At 43.4% G+C, this 19,644-nt stretch overlaps 2 protein-coding genes across 2 annotated transcripts; both read left to right on the plus strand.

Moving 5' to 3' along the window:
- Positions 1 to 14,666: 14,666 nt before the first annotated feature.
- On the plus strand, positions 14,667 to 16,295 carry LOC123412002 (protein transport protein Sec61 subunit gamma). Its single transcript, XM_045104959.1, has 3 exons — positions 14,667 to 14,908; positions 14,986 to 15,102; positions 16,157 to 16,295. Exons 1-2 carry the CDS (start codon positions 14,815 to 14,817, stop codon positions 15,099 to 15,101), a joined length of 210 nt encoding a protein of 69 aa, XP_044960894.1. The 5' UTR covers positions 14,667 to 14,814; the 3' UTR covers position 15,102; positions 16,157 to 16,295.
- Positions 16,296 to 17,424: 1,129 nt separating this feature from the next.
- LOC123412003 (probable NAD(P)H dehydrogenase (quinone) FQR1-like 2) lies at positions 17,425 to 18,375 on the plus strand (the record flags this gene model as incomplete). The annotated part of the gene is made up of 1 exon (XM_045104960.1): positions 17,425 to 18,375. A coding segment is annotated over one exon (519 nt), but the record flags the coding sequence as incomplete, so codon positions are not given.
- Between the last annotated feature and the right edge of the window lie 1,269 nt (positions 18,376 to 19,644).

A 19,644-nucleotide genomic window follows, 5' to 3' on the forward strand; every position in this document is an offset into this window, starting at 1 on the left:
AACGAGGGAAGACACCATGGATGGACCTTACCAAATGAAGAATCTTCTCTGCAACCCATGGGCTATGCGCGTTCCCCACATAATCGACAAATTGGTAGATGACGATGAGCATCTCGGCCACTGTAACCTGGAGATCGCGGAGCGAGTTTTGATTGCCTCCATCCTCTTTCATCTGTGACACAAGTTTGAATGGGTGTAAAAATATTTCAATACTTCCCACATCCCGTAATTGTCATGTAGTAGTGTTATAGGCGTTCTGCTTTGATCGAACTTTTACCTGCTTGTGTATGAGCACGCATGCTTTAAACAATACAGTAAAAATTGTGATTGCGGGGATCGCGACAGTGTGCCAGGAGTGATCCTTTGGGATTACCATCCCACGGCAAAGCAAGAAAACTCCAGCTGCCATCAGTGTTGCCATGCCTACGATCTGTAAGAAAACGCTGCAGAGTAAAAGCCACGCGCTGAATCCTAAACTCTACTTTTTTTTTCTTTTGCGGTTAATGCTATACTCTGTTGCTAATGCATTAAATTAACTTTAAAGTACATCTCCATCCTTGTTATTTGCAAAGGTAGAATAATTCTGCCCGTGCTATGATACCTGCAACAGAGGACCATGAGTAAACAGTTGTTGGATGAATTCAGTGCTAAACTCTGTCTTTTCCCTGGTGAATGCTAAACCTTGATGGTAATGAATTACATTGACTTGAAAATTTACCACCTTCCTATTTGCAAAGGTAGAATAATGATAAACTCTGTTTAACCACTTGCGGGTGCATTCAAAACTCTGGGTTTTATTTTTCAGTTCAAAAAACACAAAACTCTGTTTTCTTCTTTTCCAGTGAATGCTAAACTCTGTTTTTTCTTTTGCGGTGAATGCTAAACTCTGTTGCTAATGCATTAAATTATCGCCTTCCGTGTCGCAAACGAAAAATTAGTCATCTACTGTAAATATATTTTCAAATTCTGCTTGTGCCATCATAACGGTAATAGAGGACTATGACTAAACTCTGTTTTTCCTCGATGAATGCTAAACTCTGTTGCTAATGCATTACATTGACTTGAAAAATTATCACCTTCCTACTTGAAATGGTACAATAATGCTAAACTCTGCTTAACCACTTGCGGATGCATTCAAAACTCTGGGTTTTTTTTCAGTTCAAAAAACACAAAACTCTGTTTTTTCCTTTTTCAGTGAATGCTAAACTCTGTTTTTTCTTTTGCGGTACATGCTAAACTCTGTTGCTAATGCATTAAATTATCGTCTTCTTTGTCGCAAACGAAGAATAAGGCCCTGTTTGATAACAAAGAATTTTCGTAGTATTTTTAGAATACTGCAGTTTTGGAGATTATCATAGTTTTATTTACAATGAGGTGTTTGGTTGCCTCTAAGAATTGTGATTTTAAAACTGCAGTATTGAAAAAACTGTGGTTTTTTCTCTGCATAAAAAAAGAACCCCAGACCTCTTTTTAAAAAACAGAGAAGGCGAAAAGAAGGGGTGGGACGTCGTTATCTTCTTCCCGTGTACTTGCTCGATCTAAACTGCAGTAATATGTGGCGTAATCAAACAGTTTCTCTACATTGTGAATACTGCAAAAAATGTTGTTATATTAAAACCATGGTATTTTCTATCTACACGTAAAATTACTGCAGTTTTTAATACTTTAGTTTTTTTACTACTTTGTTATCAAACAGGGCCTAAGAGTCATCCATTGTCAATATATTTTCAAATTCTGCTTGTGCCATGATAACGGTAATAGAGGACTGTGACTAAACTCTGTTTTTTCCTCGATGAATGCTAAACCCTGTTGCTAATGCATCACATTGACTTGAAAATTTCCCATGGAGATGCTTTGTATTTTCGATGAACTTTTCCTTGGAGATGCATTCACCACTGCAGCACTGTCAATATACGTACTGATGATTGTGCTCGTGCTATGATAATTGTAAGTTGTAACGGAGGAATATCACTACCTGATGGCAGGGTCAAAACGAAAGCTACTCCATATAGCTAGCATGCTCTGTTTCTCAGAGCAGAAAGTTTGGGCCTCCGATGGTGCATAAAGTTTTAGCATGTCAACTAAAGTTCAAAATACCAGAAACATTCAGTCCATAGGAAATTTGATTCAATGCCAAGGCTATTTTTTTTCTTTTAGATATTTACTGGAAGAGAACACCTTCCCTAGTGTCATAACTAAGTGGTTCATAATTGAAAACGTACTGATAATCTGGTATGACTTACCCTGGTCCTGGCCCAAGCTCTGCGATTCATGTTGAGATGAGTAGTGATAGCATACAAGTGAAGGAAGAAGGCCAGCAAACACACCAGCGCAAACATCTCAGATCCCATGGTTTGAACAGAATGATACGCTGTGATGAACATCTTAAAACAGCTGACTGATTTTGCCATGAGCGAATACATGAACCTGGAAGATATTAAGTAAATATGCTGTAACTACCTCATGGTCATCAGCCGGAAGGAGCATATAAGCTATGGGCAACTCGTGAATTAAATCATGTTTGGCTGCATTTCTTTATCTTACGTCTGTTCGATGCAGAGCGCAAGAATGGCGAAGTTCACGATGGAGTTCGTGATCATACTGCCAACAGCGAAAGTTCCTGCCTCCATGTCGTGCAGGTGTTTTGATCGCCTCCTTCTTCTGCAGATGCAGTTAGCAGCGGGAGGCCTGTTGTACAAGACAAAGGTCAACAAGCTCATCCACTGTCGCAAAGGCCGAACAGGGAGAGCATCGTAGCGCGGCGTGTGGCGATATGATGTGAAGGTGGGCGTAGCCGAACACGGAGAGCATAGCAGCGCGGCGTGTGGCAAAACACGCGATCTGAAGCTCGGCGCAGCCAAACACGCGATTTTGCCATGATTGAGCATTAACTGCTTTCGCGGGTTTCATTCCACCATCGGATGAAATAAAGAGGTCTCATTGGACAGATCACAGATGAATGGAGAACAACAAGAATATGATCCATCGCAGCTACAATTCATGGTTTAATTTACCATTCTGGAAAAGGGTCTGTAAGTGACATAACCGTGGCTCTTGTGCAGATGATGCTATCGGCAATAGAAACCTTCTTCTGCAGTTGTAGTTAGCAATGGGAGCAGACAACCGAGAACTGCACGCCCTGCCTCACAACATAATTCGAACAGACGGAACTCTTAGGATGGCTAAAAAATGTCCTGGTGCGCGGGCTTGCTTACTTGCTTTGCTCCCGCCGGTGTTCGTTGCACAGCGACGGGCTAAGCTGCACAAGTCATTGTCCTTTTTGAACTTGTAGTGCTGGTGTTCTTGCGGTTTTCGTTTCAGACCTTTAACAAGTCAATTCGGACGATCGCTCACGAGGCAGACTTGCGTTCTGCTACGATCATATTAAATGTTGTGCTACTACGTGTCAGGCATAACTATAAATGAACTATTCTATGATACTAACATATGATAATATACATTACGGATGTAGTATCATACATTAGTATCATATGCATGATATTAGTATATGATACTCCTCATTACAACCAGCATGATGCCCGTCGAGCTCCTGTGTTCCTTTTTGTGATAGTGGTTAGCTCCCTTGCGAAAAGATTTGCTTTTTGGTAATATTTTCGTTTAGCTCCGTGATGGTTACTGTCGATAGGTTTTTGCCCCACCGTGGATGTTTCGTTTTAGAGGCATTTTTGCGGTGGGTTTTCGTCGATGCTCTAACTCGCTCTCCCTTTTTGACCTTCTAGTTAAAACTGTCTAGCTTCTTTTGAAACATGGTTTCTATCTTGGTGAGACCGTGATACCGACTTGAAGGATGTATTTTCATTAAGTGATTGATGAAAAGGGGGGTAAGCTCGGTTGAAAAAAATGTATGAAGTGAAATGCACAAATAAAAATAGTCCCACTTTTTTGAAATGTAAAATTAGTACCGGTTCTGGGTTGAGTTGTCATGCATCACACTGATTCACATTTGCAAATCTGTACCGGCTCTGGGTTTTGGGCGGGCGAGGTGTTTCTGATCCCGTGCAAGGGGCTTGAAACGCATGATCCCGTGCCGCACATCCCTCATGTAGCACATGCTTGTTGCGGCCCTGAGCTTCATCTACTCTTGCTACAGTCGAGATGAAGGGCATGTTCGAAGGCCGTCCGCTCCGCAACCCCACTCTCGGAGTTGGTGGAGCAGCAGCTAAAAATCATGAAACGAGGGAAAGGGTGCTTCACAGATCCTCAAATTTCAGGTAGCTGAAGGGTCACCGATCATCTCTGAAGACACGACACTGGCTCCTCCTCGCGGCATGACGCCCTGCGCGAGTCCCTTCCATGCCACAAACTTTTTGACAAACACCTTGTACGTGTTTGTTTGATATTTGTTCCGGTTGGGTCTTGTTGCGCTAATGCAGGCTAAAAACCAACATTCGCATGTAGTTTAGTTGACTTCATTAGCCTATTTGCATGAGGGTAGCAATATCTTAGCACGATGTTTGGTTGCTTGCGTTAGTGTTGTTAAACAAACAACGCGTTGTTTGGTTGCAACCAACTAAAGATGTGATCATCACTTTTCACTAGTGATGACCTTATTACACACTCACAATATTGTCTTCCATTAGCTAGGAAACAAATGGCAGTTTATCCTAACTACTAGAAAATGACATTACAAATTATTAAGTGCTAATATGGTCGAATAGTCCAAAGTTCACTGATGCTAACTAGGTGGAAGTGCATCCTCCTATTCCTCTTCCTCTCCTTATCCCCCTCTTCTTCTGTTATTGTTGTCGTTGTTGCCTCTTCTTCTTATTCTTTAGATCCTGGACTGACCTCTGTTATCCCACATTGCCCGAGCTCACTTCATCCTTGTGGTCTTTCATCCTTAATTGTCAAATGCCTCCACACCATGGCCGGAGCTAATCACCTCATCAGGAGTCACATCATCTTCCTTCGACATATGTTCATCAGTTCCTCATTGCAGAATCCAGCTGTGAATGATGCAACATGCAAGAACAAGCTTGAGGTGGATATGATACGGGTGGAATGGCTTCTGATCCAAGATCTTAAACTTGTTCTTGAGCGCTCTAAATGCCCTTCAACAGTCTCAAGCGGGTGAGACTGAACAACTCCCGTGGAGTCCTAGAATATTTCCTACCAGAGAACTCGTTCATGGAACTTGGTTTTTCTGATGGGTGGAAGAACACCTCGCCAAGAAGCATAGCTAACATCTCCTAGGTAGAACTTGCCATTTGGGATGTTAATGCCATCATCTCTACACACATTGTCACTGAGAATGTTAGCATCATGTGATGATCCTTCCTAGCCATCCAAGACATATGTAAACTTCAGATCAAAGTCAACATCACCAAGCACATTTTGGCTTGTGTAGTGTTTTCTCCCTGTATATGCTACAACTTGTGACCTCGGCACTCTGGTAGTGACAAGAGTATGATCTATTGGGTCAATGCAATCCTGAAATGGCATTAGAAGATGGTGTTATGGCTAGTAGAAGAACAAGAACAGGATATGAAGGCATTAACAACGTTATTTGAAGTATCTAGAGATGGTTTCCATTGATCACCTGAACATGTTGTGGATAACCCTGAACCTCTGGTTATGGACAAAAATATGTGAATCAAGGCCACTTGCTCGTCAACACTGGTGCAGATGCTATCTTCTAGCAGCCCCCGGGACCTGAAGGTCTAGACAAGTCTTGCAAATGGTGCTCTTTTCATTCTAAGCATCCACAGAGCCTCTGTATCGTTGCAGTTGTAGATGTAGTTCAGATTCAATATCTTCTCCCTATCCCGGATTAACATCGGACCTAACGGATAAGAGGTCTCTCATTCGGACTTAGAGATCTCTTATGGACCAACATGATCGAGGTCTGAACCACAACTATGAGTGATGTTGCGTAAACTAGAAGATTCATCTGTTCATCGATAACCTAAGAGATATCCATGATGTAGTCAGGCTATGCGCTACCGACCATAAACGGTACTAGCAGAGGAGGGGGAGGGGTAGATTAACAGCTTCCGGCTCAGGGGATACATGCCGAAGACGAGGATGGATTGATGGAGTCGAAGAAGAAGGGAAGAAGCTAGTGCCAGTGCTGGGGAATGTCGCTGCCGCCACCAACATCGGTGTTGCCGACGTCATAGTTGTAGATGTGAGTCGTCGCCGCTGACGACCAATAATAGAGGATGGTTTGTCTTAGAGCTATGGGTGAGCGAGTAAATGGGGTGATGAGCATATATTTTCTGCCATCCCGCCTCCGTGGATTACCCCCTCCTACTATCGCTGACCCGAGCTACCTGCACCGCAAGCTACGCCGCATTCCCTTTTTGCGTCCAACTCATCCTGGCTTACAGGAAACTGCCGATTCGAGCGTTCTCACCGAGCCAGGTTCTAGGGTTCTTGAAGTTGCATGCGGATGCGAGCCAGGCCTCAATGCAAGATACCAAACAACCCATTTTCAGCCAGTGCGACCCTGGTTGGGCTCTATCCACGCAACCAAATGCGTCCCTTGTGCATGAGATTGCCGTTGCACACACAACCATCTCTCTCGAGCTCCACCTCATGGTTCCTGGCGCCACCGTGGTACTACATCATCTCCGACAATCCTCCTCACAGGCTCGCTCCATGTATCTCTCTTCGTGGTGCCCGCACTACGCGTCGCTCTATTGTTGGGCGACTGCTAACCCTTGTCGCCTCCCCTTAACTTCATTCGCGTATCATTTCTCCCATAGGACATCTCTATCTGATCCATAAGGAGAAAAGATAGCGGTTAACATCATCTACAGTCAGACTTTGCAAATCCAGTCACCCAAACGCCCACGGACGCGTCGAGGCGTGTCCCTAGGCACTGACTGGTTACTTTTCAAATCGGATCGTCTACATTGATGTATCTCATATCCGATCATCTATATCCATACTTAACCATGAAACATCGCTAAAGCTAAGTAGATCATGCAACGGATATACAAAATGCAAAACCGTTCATCAAGGTTCACCAATGGATCTTCAAAAGATCGGCAAAGTTCCCATAAAGCACATAAACAATGGACAAGCTTAAACTACATCTAAAAACTTGAAATTAAAGTGGAGAAGGTGGATATTAACCACTTCCTTGCCGACCCTTTCCTCTTCCGATCGACGGCCGATGGAGAATCGTACGAGTCGTCGGACTAGGCATCACGGGCGTCATCATCATCGTATGAGGAGGAGTCGAAGAGTATGATGAGCCCTTTGAGCCGTCTGAATGAGTATTTAAAAAATGTTGAAAAAGTATTTAACAAATGTTGAAATAACTATTAAAACGTTGAATAAGTATTTAAAAAATGTTAAATAAGCATTCAGAAAAAGTTGAATATGTATACAAAGAATGATGATCACTAACTAAAAAAATGGTTTTTTGGGCACATACGAAAATGTAGAGTAAAAACGAAAACAAACATAAGAAAAAATTGAATGAAAACAATAAATAGAGAATAAAAAAGAAACCCAAACAAAAAATGAAGAGAAAAAAAAATGCAAGAAAAAGAACAAAGAAACAAAATGCAAGCAAGAATGAAACAATTGGAGAAAAATAAAAGAAACAAAAAAAATGTTGCAAGTGGTCTAGCAGACCCGGTATCGAATACAGGTTTATTTCTTTATTTTCCTTTTAAAATACCCGAACAGGCTGGCTACCATATAAACCCCTCTCGTTTGGAAATCTAGGAGATCTGAATTTTTTTCGGAAATCTAGGCACTGGTGTTGGCGTTGGCATTGTCGTTGTGTTTTACGATTCTGAACTTCTTCCTTAAAGAAAGAGGAAAATTACTTGAAGAGAAAAACAATTCTTTCGAGATACCCCTTAAAATAATAATTAATTAATATAGAGTGCTTTAAATTTTATTCATTGTATATTGATCGTCTGCTGTTTTTCATACAAAATTTAGGAGGATTTCCGCTCCTGGAGACATAACTCTTTTCAACGGGGACTACCGCGGTAGTGGCAAAGTGGAAACGACGGTCAAACAGTGCCTCAATCCCTCCTCTGGTCTACTCCAAGAAACAGGTTCAGGAATTACTACCTACACAACGACGGGCAACTCTAGGCGGCCATCCGGACGCGCATCTCTGACTGATGCTTGTGAGAGTGAGGTTTTTAAAGACTTGCGTTGTGCATTGTGCACGGTCATAGAGCACAGGTTGGTTAAAGATTGCTTGTGAGAGTGACGGTTTTGTTCTCGGGCAACTCTAGGCAGGGTGTTCGGACGATGACGCGGATGGCCGCATCTCTCACTGATCGCTCCCGAGGCAGACTTGCTTTGTGCACGGTCATAGAGCCCAGGTTGGTTGAAGATTTGCTTGTGAGAGCCACGTTTTTGTTCTCGGGCTTATCTGCATCTGCGTTCATGAAAAAAATCCAAACAAATACTAGAAAAATTCAAGAAAAAAAAACAATTTTTTTATGATATATAATTTGATGTTTGAGAAACGCATCAAATTTCAATTTATTTGGACATCTGAGCAATTCTCAGGAAAAAAAAGACAAATCGGGATCTTTAAAAAAGGTTTACTGTTCTGATTCGATTTGTCTTTTTTGTCGAGAGTTGCTCAGATGTCTAAATAAGTTAAAATTTAGAGCGGATCTCACGCATCAAGATATCTACCACACAACTTTTTTTTGGATATTTTTGTAGAATTTGTAGAAGTTGTTTTTAATTTTTTTTCATTAGCGAGAGCAAATTTGGATTTTCGATTGGTTGTGTGCTATTCTTATTGTGGTTTGAGGCTGATCGTAATGTGAGTATCATCAATAGTCCTTCCTCTATAAACTAATATAAAAGCGTTTAGATCACTAAAATAGAAATCTAAGCGCTTTTATATTAGTTTATATAGGGAGTATCATGCATGTCAACTAGGCATATTTGATGAGATGACATATAATTAAATGAAAAAAAAGATCAAGTATCATATTATGATACTGTATCATATTAAATGTTGTGCTACTATGTGTCATGCATAACTATAAATAAACTATTATATGATACTAACATATGATAATATGCATTACGGATGTAGTATCATATGGGAAAGACATGGCAACTGATAGGCATGCATGCAAGATAGTTTCACTCGGTTGCCATGGGGAAGACATGGCAACTGACAGGCATGAGGCACGACAGTTCCACTCAGTTGCCATGTAACACTGGGAAGACATGACAAGTGACAGACATGCGGACACGGCAGTTCCACTCAGTCGCCATGTAACACTGGGAAGGCATGGCAACTGACAGGCATGCGGACATGTGGGCGCGGGGTCAGTTCCACCACACGTTCGGTTGGCAGCCGCGTGTGGGCGAACTCCTTAACCCCCCACACCAGCCCCTTCCTACGTGGCATAAAAAATTGCTAAAAAATATCAAGATTAATGCAAATCACAAATGGGCACAGATTCATTATGCGTGTGAACAGTTTGCAAACGTCCATACGTGTGAGCGTTATCTTTTCTCCAAAAAATTAATTAATAAATAAATAGTGCTTTTAATTTGTATTCACTGTATATTGATGGTCTACTATTTTTCGTACAAATTTTAGTAGGATTACAAATAATACATAACTATTTACCGTAACACAAATATGATATTCTCACACCGGCTGGTGCACGTCCGGTCCTATAATCGCCAATTGACATAACGAGTCTACATTCAGTCGTAGTACAACAAATAATCTCTACAAAAGTCGTGTGAAAAGTATAAATAAATCAGCATCCATTGTGTAACAGTGATGCGTGTGTTTTCGTTGTAGGGCCTGAATTTGTTGTATGTGCCTGTAGATGCTCTAAGCCAGCACCGCCACCACTATCCCAACGCCTTCTTCCCCGACCTCCGCATCACCGTCTCCACCGCCCACCCGTGCAGCTCCTCCGGCAACCTGCTCTTTTACCCCGGCGAGAGCTCGGGCAATCTTCCTGAGCCATTCGACAACCTTAGAAATGATGCCCGCCTTGTACGCGATCCAGCTGACATGGCAAGCTCCGGTCAGCACCGGCAGCCCGCTTGCCACCTACGAACACAGAGTACAACAATGTTTCATGCTTCGGCTCTTGATCGATCAAACGAGGGAAGACACCATGGATGGACCTTACCAAATGAAGAATCTTCTCTGCAACCCATGGGCTATGCGCGTTCCCCACATAATCGACAAATTGGTAGATGACGATGAGCATCTCGGCCACTGTAACCTGGAGATCGCGGAGCGAGTTTTGATTGCCTCCATCCTCTATCATCTGTGACACAAGTTTGAATGGGTGTAAAAATATTTCAATACTTCCCACATCCCGTAATTGTCATGTAGTAGTGTTATAGGCGTTCTGCTTTGATCGAACTTTTACCTGCTTGTGTATGAGCACGCATGCTTCAAACAATACAGTAAAAATTGTGATTGTGGGGATCGCGACAGTGTGCCAGGAGTGATCCTTTGGGATTACCATCCCACGGCAAAGCAAGAAAACTCCAGCTGCCATCAGTGTTGCCATGCCTACGATATGTAAGAAAACGCTGCAGAGTAAAAGCCACGCGCTGAATCCTAAACTCTACTTTTTTTTTCTTTTGCGGTTAATGCTATACTCTGTTGCTAATGCATTAAATTAACTTTAAAGTACATCTCCATCCTTGTTATTTGCAAAGGTAGAATAATTCTGCCCGTGCTATGATACCTGCAACAGAGGACCATGAGTAAACAATTGTTGGATGAATTCAGTGCTAAACTCTGTCTTTTCCCTGGTGAATGCTAAACCTTGATGGTAATGAATTACATTGACTTGAAAATTTACCACCTTCCTGTTTGCAAAGGTAGAATAATGATAAACTCTGTTTAACCACTTGCGGGTGCATTCAAAACTCTGGGTTTTATTTTTCAGTTCAAAAAACACAAAACTCTGTTTTCTTCTTTTCCAGTGAATGCTAAACTCTGTTTTTTCTTTTGCGGTGAATGCTAAACTCTGTTGCTAATGCATTAAATTATCGCCTTCCGTGTCGCAAACGAAAAATTAGTCATCTACTGTAAATATATTTTCAAATTCTGCTTGTGCCATCATAACGGTAATAGAGGACTATGACTAAACTCTGTTTTTCCTCGATGAATGCTAAACTCTGTTGCTAATGCATTACATTGACTTGAAAAATTATCACCTTCCTACTTGAAATGGTACAATAATGCTAAACTCTGCTTAACCACTTGCGGATGCATTCAAAACTCTGGGTTTTTTTTCAGTTCAAAAAACACAAAACTCTGTTTTTTCCTTTTTCAGTGAATGCTAAACTCTGTTTTTTCTTTTGCGGTACATGCTAAACTCTGTTGCTAATGCATTAAATTATCGTCTTCTTTGTCGCAAACGAAGAATAAGGCCCTGTTTGATAACAAAGAATTTTCGTAGTATTTTTAGAATACTGCAGTTTTGGAGATTATCATAGTTTTATTTACAATGAGGTGTTTGGTTGCCTCTAAGAATTGTGATTTTAAAACTGCAGTATTGAAAAAACTGTGGTTTTTTCTCTGCATAAAAAAAGAACCCCATACCTCTTTTTAAAAAACAGAGAAGGCGAAAAGAAGGGGTGGGACGTCGTTATCTTCTTCCCGTGTACTTGCTCGATCTAAACTGCAGTAATATGTGGCGTAATCAAACAGTTTCTCTACATTGTGAATACTGCAAAAAATGTTGTTATATTAAAACCATGGTATTTTCTATCTACACGTAAAATTACTGCAGTTTTTAATACTTTAGTTTTTTTACTACTTTGTTATCAAACAGGGCCTAAGAGTCATCCATTGTCAATATATTTTCAAATTCTGCTTGTGCCATGATAACGGTAATAGAGGACTATGACTAAACTCTGTTTTTTCCTCGATGAATGCTAAACCCTGTTGCTAATGCATCACATTGACTTGAAAATTTCCCATGGAGATGCTTTGTATTTTCGATGAACTTTTCCTTGGAGATGCATTCACCACTGTGGCACTGTCAATATACGTACTGATGATTGTGCTCGTGCTATGATAATTGTAAGTTGTAACGGAGGAATATCACTACCTGATGGCAGGGTCAAAACGAAAGCTACTCCATATAGCTAGCATGCTCTGTTTCTCAGAGCAGAAAGTTTGGGCCTCCGATGGTGCATAAAGTTTTAGCATGTCAACTAAAGTTCAAAATACCAGAAACATTCAGTCCATAGGAAATTTGATTCAATGCCAAGGCTATTTTTTTTTCTTTTAGATATTTACTGAAAGAGAACACCTTCCCTAGTGTCATAACTAAGTGGTTCATAATTGAAAACGTACTGATAATCTGGTATGACTTACCCTGGTCCTGGTCCAAGCTCTGCGATTCATGTTGAGATGAGTAGTGATAGCATACAAGTGAAGGAACAACGCCAGCAAACACACCAGCGCAAACATCTCAGATCCCTTGGTTTGAACAGAATGGTACGCTGTGACGAACATCTTAAAACAGCTGACCGATTTTGCCACCAGCGAGAAATTGTCGAAGAATAACTCGCCGGCATCATTACGCGCCGAATACATGAACCTGAAAGAAAATAAGAAAATATGCTGTAACTACCTCAAGGATATACACATGGACAAAAGCCAGAGCGGGCATAAAAGCTACGTGAAGACGTGAATGAAATCCGGTTCGCCAACATTTCTTTATCTTACGTCTGTTGGATGCAGAGCAGGAGAACGGCCAAGTTCACGATGGTGTTCGTGGTCATACTGCAGACGGCGAAAGCTCCTGCATCCATTTCCTGCAGGTGTCTTGATCGCGGCCTTCTTCTGCAGATGTCGTTAGCGGTGGAGAGCAGCACCGCCTGTCTTAGAACACGAGATTTGAAGCTCGAGCGACTGAAAATTACGAAGAAACAGTTCGCCCGCGAAGGCGTCGGCCCCGGGTTTCTTTCGACCATCGGATGAGAAAGAAAAGTCTCATCCGACAGATTAATGGAGAGCAACAACATGATCCATTGTAGCTACGATTCAAGGCTGATAATTAGCAGTCGAAGAAAGTTTCGGAGCGTGCGTACCCGTGGTTCCGGATGAAGGAGGAAGCGAGCAGCTTATCAAGTGGATGATGATATCGGCGATGGAACCCTTCTTCTGCAGATAGATGTAGTTAGCAGGGGCTGCAGACAACCGAGAACAGCACGCCCTGCCGCAGAACACGCGCGATTTGAAGCTCGAGCGACGACTGAAAATGGCGAAGAAACCCGCCTGGTTTGCTCCCTGGCTATCACGCGCTACGTGGTTCCTTGCTCTTGTCCCGCGCGGTTTGATTTGGACAGAAACCTGGCTCTTTGAAACGGGTTAGGATCCTCTGCAGTAGCATACCGTGCAGTACAGTCAAACTCTTTGAAACCCGCCTAGTTGCCAACTATCGATATAAGATAGCGAGGAGGCAACTCTTTGAAACCTGGCTCGCTCGATTGACCGTCTGGTTTTCGATTGAGTTGTCGCGCATCACCGCAGGGGCTGTGAAGTGTGAACTCGCGGTGCTGGTGCCCATGTATGTGCTCGTTTGAGGGCCTGAATCTGTTGTATGTGCCTCTAGATGCTCTAAGCCAGCACCACCAGCACTATCCCAATGCCTTCTTCCCCGACCTCTGCATCGCCGTCTTTTCGCAAAAAAACATCTTTTCTGTTGTTTTTCGTGACAAGCATGGTCGTGTCTTTCGGAATCGAAGGAAAAAAAGCATTTAATATTTTTTATTTCGCGAGAAGTACGGCTTTGCTTTCGCGAGAGGCATGGTCGTGCCTCTCGGAAACAAAGAAAAAAAAAGCCTTTACTATTTTTTATTTCGCGAGAGACACGGTCGTGCCTCTCATAAACGAAAAAAAATGTTTTCAGTTTTTCCCGTGAATGATACGGTTTTGTTTTCGCGAGAGGCATGACTTTACCTTCGCAATAAGCACGGTCGTGTCTCTCGGAACGAAAAAAAAATATGTTTTTCTATTTTTCTCTATAACAAGAGGCACGGTTTTTTCGTCCGATTTTTTTCACGAAACAAGTTCGTTAAAACCTATGAACATGAAAGCTAATTTTAAACATCTCAATGCGAGGAACTCAACAGTGAAAATAGTTCAAAAATTAGACGTACGGTTGAAGAAAATAAAACATTTTAAAAATACAGAACAAGGAAAAAAATCCATAATTGTGACAAATGGCATACATGCAGTAAACCATTTGTCACAGGCTAAGAAGACATGAGTGATTTTTAAATAAAATACCCTTAATTAGTGATTTCAAAGATCGGTTTTGATCTACGAATTGAAACAGTTTGAGACCGATTTGCACGTGTCCGGACTGAACAAAGACTAATCCATAATACCTATAGCCCAAACCCACACCAGATCGTGTATTAGGGGCTCAGCCCATTAAAACCCATCCATAGATGGTCCAGCAAAGAAACCAAATTGAAACTGCGGTCCCAGGTTCATACAAATACCACAAACCTAGGTGTTATAAACTCGTTTGACACCCGTTCTGACCTGGTTGGCCCGCCTGTCAGAGCCGAGAGCAAGAGCGAGCGCGAATCAGAGCACACGTGTCGGCCTCGCATTGGATGGACTACGTGGAGGCTGAGGACGGGCATTTCTCTCCGGCGGTCGAACATTGACAATCTTTCCAGGCAGTTCACGCTTTTTCTTGTAGGGAAGAAAAGTTTATAAAAGAAGCCATCGGCGACACCCACCCGCACAAATCCAAACAGCATCCTCCCGTCGGCTTCCTCCCCCTCACGCGCGCGACCTCGTCGTCGTCGGCTCCGAGATCTCGCCGCGCCTCGCCCGCCATGGACGCCGTCGACTCCGTCGTCGACCCCCTCCGCGAGTTCGCCAAGGACAGCGTCCGCCTCGTCAAGCGCTGCCACAAGCCCGACCGCAAGGGTAAGGACGCCCCTCGCTTCCCGATCCGGTTCGGTTTCCCTCTCTCGCCAGATCTGACGCTGATTCTGCGCGCGCAGAGTTCACCAAGGTGGCCGCGCGGACGGCCATCGGGTTCGTCGTCATGGGGTTCGTCGGCTTCTTCGTCAAGCTCATCTTCATCCCCATCAACAACATCATCGTCGGCTCCGGCTAGGGTACGCCCGCGTCTCTTCCGATCCCGTCTCCCTACTGCTTGCGCGGCTTAGGCTTGGATCCTGTCTTCTCGTGCTGTTATCTGTCGGATCTGCGGTGCGCGCGTCTGCCCCTGTCGATTTTGCGGCTAATTCAGTGATGTTGGACCTTGGGACTTCGAACTTGTTGGGTTTTAGGAGATCTTCTTAGGATGTTCCTGCGATCCGAGCAATATTAGTAAGTTGGAAATTAGTAGATCCTTTTTCTCCTCCAAATAAACCCGCCAATTTCCTACTCCCTCCATTTCTAAATATAAGTCTTTTTAGGAATTTCATTAGGAGAGTACATACGGATGTATATAGACATATTTTAGAGTGTGGATTCATTCATTTTGCTCCGTATGTAGTCCCTTAGTAAAATCTCTTAAAAGACTTATATTTAGGAACGGAGGGAGTAGCTTGTAAGGAGGATTCGGATGAATTGAGGGTAATCAGCTGTGGAGAACTGGTGGTTGACTGCTGACTTTTCAGTTTTTTTCACCATGTAAATCATCCCACAAGTGCGACCGGACAAATTGAAATTCTGAATGAATTGTTTGTCAGAAGTCAACGGTCGTTTTTTTTTTACTTTAATATAATGTTTTAATTTGATAGTACTATCACGAAATTCAATCATCTTTGGGTCTGAATTTTGGTCCCAACAACTAGAAACAGTAGCTGTTTTAGTACTGTCAATTCGGATGAAGCAACTTTAGTTTGTAACAACAACCTGATCCACCTCGGATGACTCTACTTGGTTCCTTCATATACTTCTTGCTTTCTCTGACACTGCTTGCTGCTGTGCACATCCTTGATTCATTATTGATGGCTCTGTCGTATGGTCACTTCTCTATTTGGATCATTATTGTGTTCTAGATAAGCGTCACATTGAAGCCTTCTAAATGTGTAGCATGCTGTTCTGGAATAGAAAATCATGGGCAGGCTGTGCCATTTTCGTGCTAATTTTCTCATTAGCAAACTTCATGTTCACATGTGAATGTAAGCAAGTGTACTAATGCACCGTTCTGATCCTCCGCAGGTTGGAGGACAACAGGGATAGTGTGATGCCGGCAGTTGAGCCTGCAGCGCCCAAAGTTTGTTCTGAAGTTGTTGTTAAAGACCTGTTTTCTGAGAAATTGTCACCAGCTTAATCATCGTAATGAGTATAGATCTTAAAAGTAGCGAGTTATAAAGTTTATGTTTTGTCATAATTCCCTTGTGGGTGCAAAGGTAGATCGCTGATCGCAAGTGATGAATCCTTAGTGAAACGCGCACCACCGGTCAACTAGTTGGGCCACACTCACGCCATTCTGAAGATAATTGAAATATGAAAAACGTAAGAATACATTGGTAACAGGAAAATGCTTAGGAGCTCTTGGGCGCACGGAACCTGATGTGAATAGTAAAATAAAATAAGAAGTAGAACAAATAAAAGAAAAACTGGAAATTTGGTGTATCACACCTGGTCCATCATTATACTCGCGTGCTCCTAAGTTTTATGAAGAAATGACACTCATGTAGTGGATGTTTTGTGCAAAACCACTGCATAAGGATCGACCTCAAGTACATAACTACAAATAAGATCGACCTCAACTACATCACTTTAGTTTAAGTTTTAGTTTTTTTGACTGATTCTCTCAGGATCTTGAGAATTGGATCTCTCCATAGCTTCTTCCATAATCTTGAATTGAATCCATATTCTTTTGACAATCCTAGCTAGTTAGGATTGTAAAAATATATATAGATACAAAGATTCTAAGAGAAGCTGTGTGGACGTTTGATTTTTAAGATTCTAGGACTATCGGTCAAAAAAATTGGGGCTAACACTCTCAACTCAAAAAAGCAAGATTCTAGGACAATCGGTCAAAAAATTTGGGGCTAACACTCTCAACTCAAAAAGCAAGATTCTAGGACAATCGGTCAAAAAAATTGGGGCTAACACTCTCAACTTAAAAAGCAAGAAAAGGAAAGTAAATGCGGCGTCCCTACTACTCTCTCTGTCACGATTGTATCTAATTTTTTCGCAATTGCTCACACAATAACTGCACGACGTCTAATTATTTGAAAAGATAATACACAGTAACTCACATTACACGTCTAATTATTTGAAAAGATAATACACAGTAACTCACATTACACTCTCCAAGAGCGGTGGTCTGGGCGCTTGCTGGCGATAGCCACGTCCCAGTTTTTTCTGTGCCGAGGCAGAAAAAAACACTCTCCAAGAGCGGTGGTATGGGCGCTTGCTGGCGACCACGTCCCAGTTTTTTATGTGCCGAGGCATCCTAAATAATACCTACCCTGGATAAAAAAAAGTTCCCTTCCTCCCCCACGAAGAGAGGAAAACTCGCAGTCGTCTCTCTCCCGTCGCACCCCCCGCCCCCGCAGCGCCGCGACTGCACCTTCATCCCGGCCCCGGCACCGCGGCCTGTCCGCATCTACGTCGTGTTCTACTCCACGTACGGGCACGTGCGGCGGCTGGCGCGGGCGGTGCAGCGCGGGGTGGGGTCCGTGCCGGGCGCGCTGGGGATCCTGCTCCGCGTGCCGGAGACGCTGCCCGGCGCCGTGCTGGCCCGGATGGGCGCGTTGGAGGCCGCCGTGGAGATGGACGCGGAGGGGATCCCCGTGGCGGACCCCGGCGGCCTCCCCGACGCCGACGGGTTCCTCTTCGGCTTCCCCGCGCGGTACGGCGCCATGGCCGCGCAGATGCAGGCCTTCTTCGACTCCACCACGTCGCTCTGCCGCGGCCAGCGCCTCGCCGGCAAGCCCCCCGGCTTCTTCGTCAGCATCGGCACCCAGTGCGGCGGCCAGGAGACCACCGTGTAGATCTGGCACGCCCACGGCACTGCTTCCGCCATCGACGGGAGGAGCACCAGACGGAGCACGCGGTCACCGCCGCACGTTCTTACGCCTCCGCAATCGGTCCTCTGCCCCTTCCCTCTTCTCCCCACGGGAAAGCCAACGACCCACCTGGTGCTTAACTGATGAAGGGGCAGCCGGCTGGTATGAGAAGATCCACCATAGACAACCTGAGATGAGATGGGAAGAATATGTAAAGTCGGATGTGGATCGAGGTGAGATGGGAAAAGGATTCCTGCTTGTTCATGCCGTCTCTAACAAAAATCTAAACTCATTACTTATTCTGTGTGTACATCCTTGTCACTTACAAGGACACCTACTTGTATAGCTTCTTTATACATTATCAAATGCAAAACATGAAACCATTTGAATCTAATCTTAAAAATGGGTCATGCTCAAAACAACAGGATATTAGGGAATTTATATTCTTGTTAAATGTAAGCAGATTCTTGCTAATTTGAAACCTATTTATTCATTCACATCTAACATGTGCCACCATGATTTTTATGTCAACAGGGTCGTCTACAGGGAGTGCTACATTGCTCGAACACAGTGCGTCAAATTAGAGCAGGTCGTACGATTTGGCTGTTACTGCAGGACGGTGTGGGTGGCTGGTGAGATTGCATGTACTTTCCAGGCTGAAATGACGAGGCTCTCTCCTCCTTTTACTGCTGCCTCGTCAGTTCACGGGGATACGACTCTCTCCTCCTTTTACTGCTGCCTTGTCAGTTCCGGGGGACGCAACTCTCTCCTCCAATTTCACATCCACATAATACACAATAATACGGTTGCATTGCAAGTCTTACACATAAACAATTTCTACAAGACAGCCAGTAGAATTGCTGCAACTATTTTCTAACGAAAAGTCGAAAACACATACACTGATTAGTTCATAAGATTATTACAATACCGACCGTTCAACCTAAAAATATAGCTGCTACTGATAAATGGTCATTTGCAAACTAGAAGGGTGGTCCTGCTACATGGAAACAAACACCCAAACTACGTCACTGCACAGAGCTCGTGCTACATGGAAAAAACTCCCAAACTACGACACTGCACAGACCAATTGATGCAGTCCCTTCGTACATGACACACAGACCATTGAAGCTACTGCTCTTCGATCCACAACTCAAAGTTAAGAGCTTATAACACACCCAAAAGAAACAGACAAAGCTTGCATACTATGTTCTCCACACTACTAATTGACATTCATATTGAATGACCAAACACAAAATATTCAGCCAAACCAACATACTGATACTCCTACTAAACAGTCAACACATTGTTGATGATCATTTCAGAACATCACTACTCATTCTCCTCGGGACACAAGATCATGTCCACGATCGATGTTGACAGCCTTTCTACCTCTGTCACGGGTATAGGTGAACCGGTGTATTGCACCTCTGAACCACCAGGAACTGAAGACGAATCAACAGACGATCCTTGCCCTGTATCCGTCCTAATGCAGAGAAGACCAGCGTGTCTGCGACACACTGTTAATAGCTTGTTCTTCAGACGCTCGATCGTGCCTTTCAACTCCACAACCTGAGCACGAGCAGACACGGTAGTCTCCTCGAATGCTCCGGCCCAGAAACGCATGGCATTAAGCTCACTGCGCACGCGCTTCAGGTCATCATAGCTCTCATCGATCAGCACGAGACG

The sequence above is a fragment of the Hordeum vulgare genome, chromosome 7H, assembly GCF_904849725.1.
Source record: "Hordeum vulgare subsp. vulgare chromosome 7H, MorexV3_pseudomolecules_assembly, whole genome shotgun sequence".
Classification (NCBI taxonomy): domain Eukaryota; kingdom Viridiplantae; phylum Streptophyta; class Magnoliopsida; order Poales; family Poaceae; genus Hordeum; species Hordeum vulgare.

Coding starts and splice junctions, on each gene's coding strand:
- LOC123412002 (XM_045104959.1), top strand. CDS start 14,815: ATGGACGCCGTCGACTCCGTCGTCGACCCCCTCCGCGAGTTCGCCAAG. Junction 14,909..14,985: donor CCACAAGCCCGACCGCAAGG/GTAAGGACGCCC, acceptor CTGCGCGCGCAG/AGTTCACCAAGGTGGCCGCG.